Raw genomic sequence first — 8,156 nt, 5'->3', positions numbered from 1 at the left:
CAATCGTCTGTTGCTGAGAACGTGCACTACAGGACAGACTCAGGAGAGTTCTAACAGTTCAGACATTGTGTGAATCAGAGGTAAAAAAAAAACATATAAATACTGTTCAATTTCTTGCACAGACCGATTGTTTTGCATCTTTCCACATCAATGTTTCGTCACGAGCCGCAAGGTTTAATTAGGTTTTGTTTGTGTATTTTTTATTTTATTTTACATTTTTATTTTATTTTATGTTTTAGCCGTGATTCCCATCCACTGACATTATAAGACTGCAATGCTTTGAGCTAAAAATCTTGGTTTGCGTTCTACTGAAGAAACAAATTCATCTTGGATGCCCTGGGGGTAAGCAGATAAACATAAAATTTTCATTTTTGGGTGAACTATCCCTTTAAGACATCATATTCAAAGTTCATTCACTCATTTAGTAAGTAGAAGTGAGTGAATATCAACATCTAAATGACAATTCATGAAAAGTAGTATTGACTTCATGCAAAAAAAAAAAAAGATGACTCTTAAATTTAAGGAAAACATAGAAAACAACATCAAAAAGTGTTTCTACACTTTCTAAAATTCAACAGAGTTGGATAAACCATGGAGGACAGTCATCTGGATGTAAGTAATGAGCCCATTGATTTCCAGTATTTCACATGGTCTAACAATAAATACAGGGCAAATGCAATTTATAGCTCAGATTGTATCTAACATCTTTCCTTTTGGTGATTTTTGACCCTTTAGTGAAGCTGAGAAGCAAAAACTTTTGACAACTCTTAACAATTTCAAAACTGGGAGCAAAGATGTCAATTCTCTCAGAATGCTTCTGCATGGACCAGTAGGTGCTGGAAAATCCAGTTTCTTCAACTCTATGGATAATGTTCTCCAGGGCCGCAACACCACCAGAGCCCTGGCAGATTCAATAAGTGGTCATAGTTTCACTATGGAGGTAATAGCATTTCATATATAGAAAAGTTAGTTTGGGGTCACAGAATGTTATTTATTTCAACAGCACTGGGGCTTTTTGCAGTTTATATCAGTAAACCAATAGGTGTGACAAGCAACTATTTTTGGAAGTAATTAATGGAACTCTGATTGATTTAGGAAGTTTGTGTACATACAGTATGTAAGCAGTCATGGTCTACTGGATAGAGAGTTTATTTGTAACCCAAAGGTTGCGGGTTTGAGTCTTAGGTCCAGCAGGAATTGTTGGTGGGGGGAGTAAATAACCAGTGCTCTCTCTGCCTTCAATACCATGATTGAGGTGAGACCCTTGAGCAAGGCACTAAACCCCCACTGGCTTCCCACTGCTCTGGGTGTGTGTTCACTTTAAGTGTACATTTGTTTTTTTGTTTCCAGTGCAAGCAGCTTAAACTGAGAAAGAATGGAGGCTCTTACTTACCTTTCACATTTACTGACATCAGGGGAGTGGAACAAGAGGAAGGAAAAGGTGTGCATCCCAAAGACATTTCAAAAATATTACTGGGCCATGTCAAAAATGGATATAAAGTAAGTTAATACATAACACAAATAGCACAGTACATCATCTTAAATTATACAGGTCAAAATATTTCAAAGCCTTTCAGTAGTACTTTTCATATGATTAATTTATGCTTTATATCAAAAGTTATTAGTATAAGGTTTTCACATTAACTCATAATGAAAATGAAAAAGCTCATATACTGGGTGATATACAGTAAATAACTCTAGAAATTACAGAAATGTCTAACAGTGTGCATATTGTGTGAAAACAACACAAATTGTGTTATTCACAACAGACGGATGTTGTGCTACTTATGTTTAGAGTTTTGAAAATTTGACTACTGTACAGCTTGGACAAAAGGATGTTAGCAATTGAAAAAAAAACTGTAAAATGGTTCAAATTTATAACAAGCCTATTATAGTTCAAAGCTGTTTTTAATTGCATATTCTTGTGATATATTTAGTGCTTCTATCCCTTCAGTGTAACGCAGAAAGTCCAATTTCTGAAGGAAACCCAAAATATAAAGAAAACCCCAGTCTAAATGACAGGATTCACTGTCTGGTGGCTGTTATTTCAGCTTACTCCATATCTCCAATGGAACAGATTGTAATTGACCAGCTGAAAAAAGTTCGTCACCAAGCAAGAGACTTGGGTGAGTCATGTAGAACACATCTTTACTGGAGTGAATATATTATTTTGAATTGTATACCTTTCATATTTCATTATATGACATAAAATATTTTCATTTTTGAGGATGATTAAATATATTGAACTGTAGAAAATAAAAGGAATGTACTGAAGGCACAAAATGGAAAATACTTACAGTAGGTTCCTTTGTCATTGCCATGGGTGCAGTTATGTTTATGCAAATAATGAAATAATGAGTCTGATATTTTTGCTGATACAATTCACAGTAAAGTGTATGGACAGTCATGTACTGAGAGCAAAACCCACCAAGATAAGAATACAAAGACTCAAGCATAGCTCTGTCTGCTGCCTGAAGCTAAAACAATAGTTTGACTGCTCTGAGACAAAAACAGCTCTTTATAATACATGCTTTTATTTATGCACTTTAGACCGTTCTCATAATGCTCATAATAAAATATTTGACTATTTATAAATAAGTAGTTGTGGTTAATGTACCGCAGGCATTCCTCAAGTCATTATCATGACCAAGGTGGATGAAGTGTGTCCACTTGTTAAAGGCAACCTTGAGAAGGTCTACACAAGCAAAAAAGTTAAAGAGAAGGTGAGTCTGTATGAAAAATGTTAGATTTTTAGCTCTGTTTGCTGAAATAAATATGCCAATACATGTTATTGTGGAATCACAGATGGAGGAGTGCTCTATTAAACTGGGCGTTCCTGTGAATTGCATCTTCCCGGTAAAGAACTATCATGATGAGGACCCCGGCAATACAAAAATGGATATTCTGATTTTAAAGGCATTATTAAACATTGTTAACTTTGCCAGCGACTATGTACAGGACCAGACAGACAATGAATTTATGAATGAATGATGAATGAAGTTGTTTTACCTTTATTATTTGACAGAAATAAAATGATGTGTGATTATGATAAAGAAAAGTCTGGGGTATTGTTTGATGTTTAATAAGAATTCTATATTAAGTCTTTGCTTGTGTGATTCATATTTATTATGACTCAGTATTTAATGGAGTAGGGTTGTTTATTAATACCTATTAGTAATTTTTCTCTGTAGACACACATTCATTATTTGAAATTATTTTGAACTATTCCTTTTTGGACTACAATTACACTCAAGTTATTACATATTAATAAAGTATTGTTCTTGTGACAATACCCTGGTCTACCATGCATGCTGAGAAAATTGTAGCATGTTTACTTCAGCATTATAATTGTAGCTTAATACACTTGTATTAAGAAATATTTTAACTGTTGTTTAATAGTTTTACAACCTCACTGTCCCTTACTGTTCTGGCTATTAATAAACCACTTTCTTAATAAAAACAATTACGATAATGTGTGGTGTCTTTCTTAATAAACCACTTTTTTAATAAAAACAATCACGATAACATTCGGTTACAACACAAAGGCACTACATTAAAAGGACTTGCAAACTTGCAATAGGACAATTGCATATTTTCCTCAACAATATAGATAAAATGTTCAATCACAAGTGGTATTTGTAAAATAACAGCCTCATTTATATTGAAGGAAATTTTTTATGTAAAGATATTTAGCTTTTTTTTTTTAAGTAAATCATGAGCAAATATGTTTTGCATTATAATTGTTTTAATACATTATGGCAGTTTATAGACTTTTAAAATGCAAGTATTGATCATAATGTTGAATGTGTGTGAGAGTTTGGAAATAAAGTCATTTACGGGTGTATATTCCCAAATGCTTATGGCAGTAAGAACAGGAGTGATGGACATCTTTAAAACCGCTGACAAAGAATGGGATGAGGCAACATCCACAAATGAGCCTGTAAAACAAGGAAATGAAGACAGAGACACAATAAGAAATAATTGGCGTGTTTACAGGTATCTTCAACAGTTACAATACAATTTTGCCAATTGTTCTTACCCAAGTATAGTCAATAAACAGCACATGCCCCATGCAGCAGAACCAGATTTATATTTTACATTAGTGATGATGCTTTTATTGCAGTACTTGCACACAGTCGCTGTCGGTGTGTCATCCAAAAGAACAAGCATCTGCTGTGGCTGCACCACGACCACCTGAGGAGCTACAGGCTGCACTATCTGCTGTATGAATGCTTAAACAGTGAAAATAAATTTGGTTATGGCCAGGCCATCCAAGGGCAGATGACTTTGTTTCTTTATTTGGAGACATTTTAGCATTCCATCACTTGTTCACCAATGGATCCTATGCTTTGAATGGGTGCCGTCAGAATTATAGTTCAAGCAGATGATTAAAGCATCACATTAATCCTCAAGTAATCAACTCCAACCCATCAATTAACACCTTATGAAGTAATAAATGTGTTTGTAAGAAACAAATTCATCCCCTTTTGTCCTCTCACATCACCCTACATATTTATTTAGAACTTATGTTTGTTTGTAAACAGTGCTTGATCTGTACATATTTCTCTTCTGATTTAGAGAAGATGACTTTTTCACTGGAGAAAGCTATATTATGGATCTAGTATTTTAGCTAGAAGCAACAACGTGAAGTTAAAATGCCTTCATTTGTTTACATTAACTTCTCGAGTCATGTGGATTTGTTGTTGATTATTGTGATGTTTTTTTTATCAGCGGTCTGGACTCTCGTTTTGATGGCACCCATTCACTGCAGAGGTTCCATTGTTAAATTTCTCCTAACTCATCTTAATCTCAGATTGGCTGAGAGTGTGTACATATTAAGAATGTTTTTTTTGTTTGTTGTTTGTTTGTTTTTCTGAATGAACTATTCCTTTAATAGCACTTACTTTGTTCTCTGTGTTCGATTATTTCGATTCGTGGCACATTGAGGACAGGATATGGGTTTGCCCTCCTGTTAGGGTTTTGAGGAATCTCTTGAAGATTGGCTGTAAACAAAAATATATATATATATTAATATATACTTTTCATTCATATATGCAATTTATATGCTGCCCTCAGCAGCTGCAGCTCTTACCTCTCTCCCTGTCAGCAGCTGGGGCTATGGCAACGGTATAATCGGGTGGTGGTGAATCTGGAATTATTTCCTCATAAAGGGGAAACTTATTAAAGTCATTGTAAGTGGGAGGTGGTGATAGGGAGCCTGCTGTTGCTGCAGCACATGCGGGAATATCCATCGATTACTGAATATAATGAGATAGTATAATAAATTAATTGAGCTTTTGAATAACATGAAAATACGATGTACTAAATCTGCGTACATTACCTTCTGAAAGAAATACTAATAGGCTACTAGTCAGTTGGGTGCTGATTCAGTCATTGCAAAAACAGTCTGACTAAATCTAATTAAAGTAGGGAAATAAAACATACTTTCTAACCATCAGTGATTTAAAGCATGATATGAGAGAAAAGTGGTACCCTATATCTAAGACATGAAGAGAACAAAATTATTATGTCGGTAGTAAACCTTTTACTAAACCATGTGAGTTGTTTTGTATCAGCAAAGAAACATTTTATAATTAGACAATATTTTTTAAAAGCCTTGTTAAAAAAAACTATTTGAAAAAAAAATCATAAAACATATTTGTAATTTAACCTGCACTCTTAGAATAAAAGGTACTAAAGCTGTCACTGGGGCAGAACCTTTTCAAAATGTACACTTTTGCACCTTTTTTAGACTAATATGTACACCAGGGTTCCTCAATCACCCGCAACAATGACACGTCACAATAAGCAACACAGAATTCTATTTTAGAAATGGTTTTTATTTTCTGTGACGTTTTGGCAGAAATAAAATATGACATTGATAATCTCAGGTAATGATTATCTGCTTTATTCAAAGTTAAAAGTGTCTAATGTGAAGTTGAATACTAGTTTGCGTGATCTTTACAGCCATAGTGAAAGCAACAACAGATAATTTACCTCAGATCTTGAAAATAATTTAGGATAAAGCAAACTTAAAATGTGAACTCACTGCGAAGCTTTGTTGTGCCGCACGCTCGCGTCTGATATTGACACAATTTAATGTCACTTTCTGAAGGTGTGTTCGAATTTTCATGCCACATTAAAGCGGGCCAAACATTATTCTCTCGGGCCGCAATTGAGGAACCCTGATGTTTACTTTAGGTACTAATATGTATTTTTAAGGTGCCAATATGGACTGTTTAGGTACAAAGTTGACAGCTTTTAACCCTTTTTGTTCTGATAGTGTGGTAATAGACCTATTGGTCTATTTCAGACCCATGACCAATTATGTAAGACACTAAATAAAATAATTTGTTCCACATTATAAAACAATCCTATAGATTTCCAAAAAGTACGTTTTACTTGTGTTTATGGCTACATGACCAATTGTAGCTTAATTTCAGCTTTTTCATTCTGGATCAAACCTAGAAGGTTTGTGTTGCCAGCCATGGGGGAAAATAGGTGGTATGTCCTTACATGAGCCTAATTCTTCTTTTACAAATCCAGAATGTGTTTTTTATTCATCTATATGATATATCACTCCACATATTCAATTATATGTCTGATATTGCAATCTCAGTTGTGAACTTGGCTTATAAAACAAAGTAGTCGCATGTTGAGTGACATACAGACCTTACTTCCCATGTTGGTATTGAAGCATGTTCTACTAAACATTGCTTTTTACTATGTAAAGTTTTTCAACTTTGTTGAAAATAGTGAATGTTTGCCTGTCTTTTTGCCAAGTCATACCCATCATACATACAGTATACATTTAAACAAATAAAAGTTGTAATAACACAGGCCACTGCATGCCATATACTTTGTGTTTCACCTTACTTCAAAATGCATTTTTATCATAAATAATATACATTTTAAAGTTGACATTTAAATATGCGTATATAGCTGAATTATTCTTACCTGCGTGTCTATACTTCACAGAAAAGTTTTCTTACGACATCACATGCCTGACTCACTCTACCTGTTTACCTGTTAGTCTTTGTTGTCCGTGCATTCCACTGCAATGAAGAGGAATGTGCAGCTACATAGTGAACATGCCTTAGGGTGAGTAAAAAGAAATGCTTAACACAGACATGTTAAACATAATTGTTATTTGGTTGAATGATTTGATCCAGTTGTTATTAACATCAGTACTCCTTTCCTTCAGCTATCTCGTGGCATGAGAAGAATATATCTTGCTGTAGCTTTGTTGCTTATGAAATATTTAGAGTACAAACATGGATGATGTATCATAAATGTGGCCATAGGACATTAATGAATGAATTCATCATCATTTGTTTCTTGGGTAAATAAAGGCCATGGCATCAAAAAAATGCACTAAAAGAATCATAAGCCTAAAACTTGCAAAAATGTCCATGTTACGTTTTAGTCCAAAATCAAAAGATAAAATAGAAATGTAATGCGGCAGTGATACTGGTTCTTATCAGATTCTTTGACAGTAATACAGATTTTTGTTATATTACAGTAAAAAACGAAATAAATATACACTGTAATACAGTTATTTTGTGTATGCTGTAAACACAGTAAAACACTAACATGATGAAGACATACCTTATATTTTAATTTGTAAATTTTTTTGGGCATAACAGTATAATGAAAATACAGACAAAAATGTGATTAACTGTAACTTAATGATCATAAAAATAGGCTTCATGTTCATGTTTCTCATATTCTTTTTAAATTCATCCATATAGCTCTTTTATAGCCAAATACTGATACTGACAGTGTCAAAATGATCTTACACCACAGATATACACTCACCTAAAGGATTATTAGGAACACCTGTTCAATTTCTCATTATTGCAATTATCTAATCAACCAATCACATGGCAGTTGCTTCAATGCATTTAGGGGTGTGGTCCTGGTCAAGACAATCTCCTGAACTTCAAACTGAATGTCAGAATGGGAAAGAAAGGTGATTTAAGCAATTTTGAGCGTGGCATGGTTGTTGGTGCCAGATGGGCCGGTCTGAGTATTTCACAATCTGCTCAGTTACTGGGATTTTCATGCACAACCATTTCTAGGGTTTACAAAGAATGGTGTGAAAAGGGAAAAACATCCAGTATGTGGCAGTCCTGTGGGCGAAAATGCCTTGTTGA

At 34.2% G+C, this 8,156-nt stretch overlaps 2 protein-coding genes across 2 annotated transcripts; one reads left to right on the top strand and one right to left on the bottom strand.

Moving 5' to 3' along the window:
- The first annotated feature begins 591 nt into the window (after positions 1-591).
- On the top strand, positions 592-2,991 carry ifi44b (interferon induced protein 44b). Its single transcript, XM_059553391.1, has 5 exons — positions 592-612; positions 881-940; positions 1,955-2,126; positions 2,623-2,723; positions 2,806-2,991. The coding sequence occupies exons 1-5, from the start codon at positions 592-594 to the stop codon at positions 2,989-2,991; spliced, it is 540 nt and encodes a 179-aa protein (XP_059409374.1).
- Positions 2,992-3,492: 501 nt separating this feature from the next.
- On the bottom strand, positions 3,493-6,738 carry si:dkeyp-75b4.8 (lipopolysaccharide-induced tumor necrosis factor-alpha factor homolog). Its single transcript, XM_059553173.1, has 4 exons — positions 5,093-6,738; positions 4,905-5,003; positions 4,040-4,232; positions 3,493-3,938 (listed from the first exon to the last, which is right to left on the bottom strand). The coding sequence occupies exons 1-4, from the start codon at positions 5,250-5,252 to the stop codon at positions 3,830-3,832; spliced, it is 561 nt and encodes a 186-aa protein (XP_059409156.1). The 5' UTR covers positions 5,253-6,738; the 3' UTR covers positions 3,493-3,829.
- Between the last annotated feature and the right edge of the window lie 1,418 nt (positions 6,739-8,156).

This window comes from Carassius carassius, chromosome 7 (assembly GCF_963082965.1).
Source record: "Carassius carassius chromosome 7, fCarCar2.1, whole genome shotgun sequence".
Classification (NCBI taxonomy): Eukaryota; Metazoa; Chordata; class Actinopteri; order Cypriniformes; family Cyprinidae; genus Carassius; species Carassius carassius.
This window is presented reverse-complemented; position numbering and strand designations above follow the sequence as displayed.

Bases quoted from the DNA above. Each gene is read 5' to 3' on its own strand.
- ifi44b (XM_059553391.1), top strand. From the start codon at position 592: ATGGAGGACAGTCATCTGGAT. The intron at 941-1,954 runs GTAATAGCATTT...CTATCCCTTCAG, and splicing joins GTCATAGTTTCACTATGGAG to TGTAACGCAGAAAGTCCAAT. The intron at 2,724-2,805 runs GTGAGTCTGTAT...GTGGAATCACAG, and splicing joins GCAAAAAAGTTAAAGAGAAG to ATGGAGGAGTGCTCTATTAA.
- si:dkeyp-75b4.8 (XM_059553173.1), bottom strand. From the start codon at position 5,252: ATGGATATTCCCGCATGTGCTGCAGCAACAGCAGGCTCCCTATCACCA. The intron at 5,004-5,092 runs GTAAGAGCTGCA...TTTTGTTTACAG, and splicing joins AGCTGCTGACAGGGAGAGAG to CCAATCTTCAAGAGATTCCT. The intron at 4,233-4,904 runs GTAAGTGCTATT...TCACTGTTTAAG, and splicing joins AATCGAACACAGAGAACAAA to CATTCATACAGCAGATAGTG.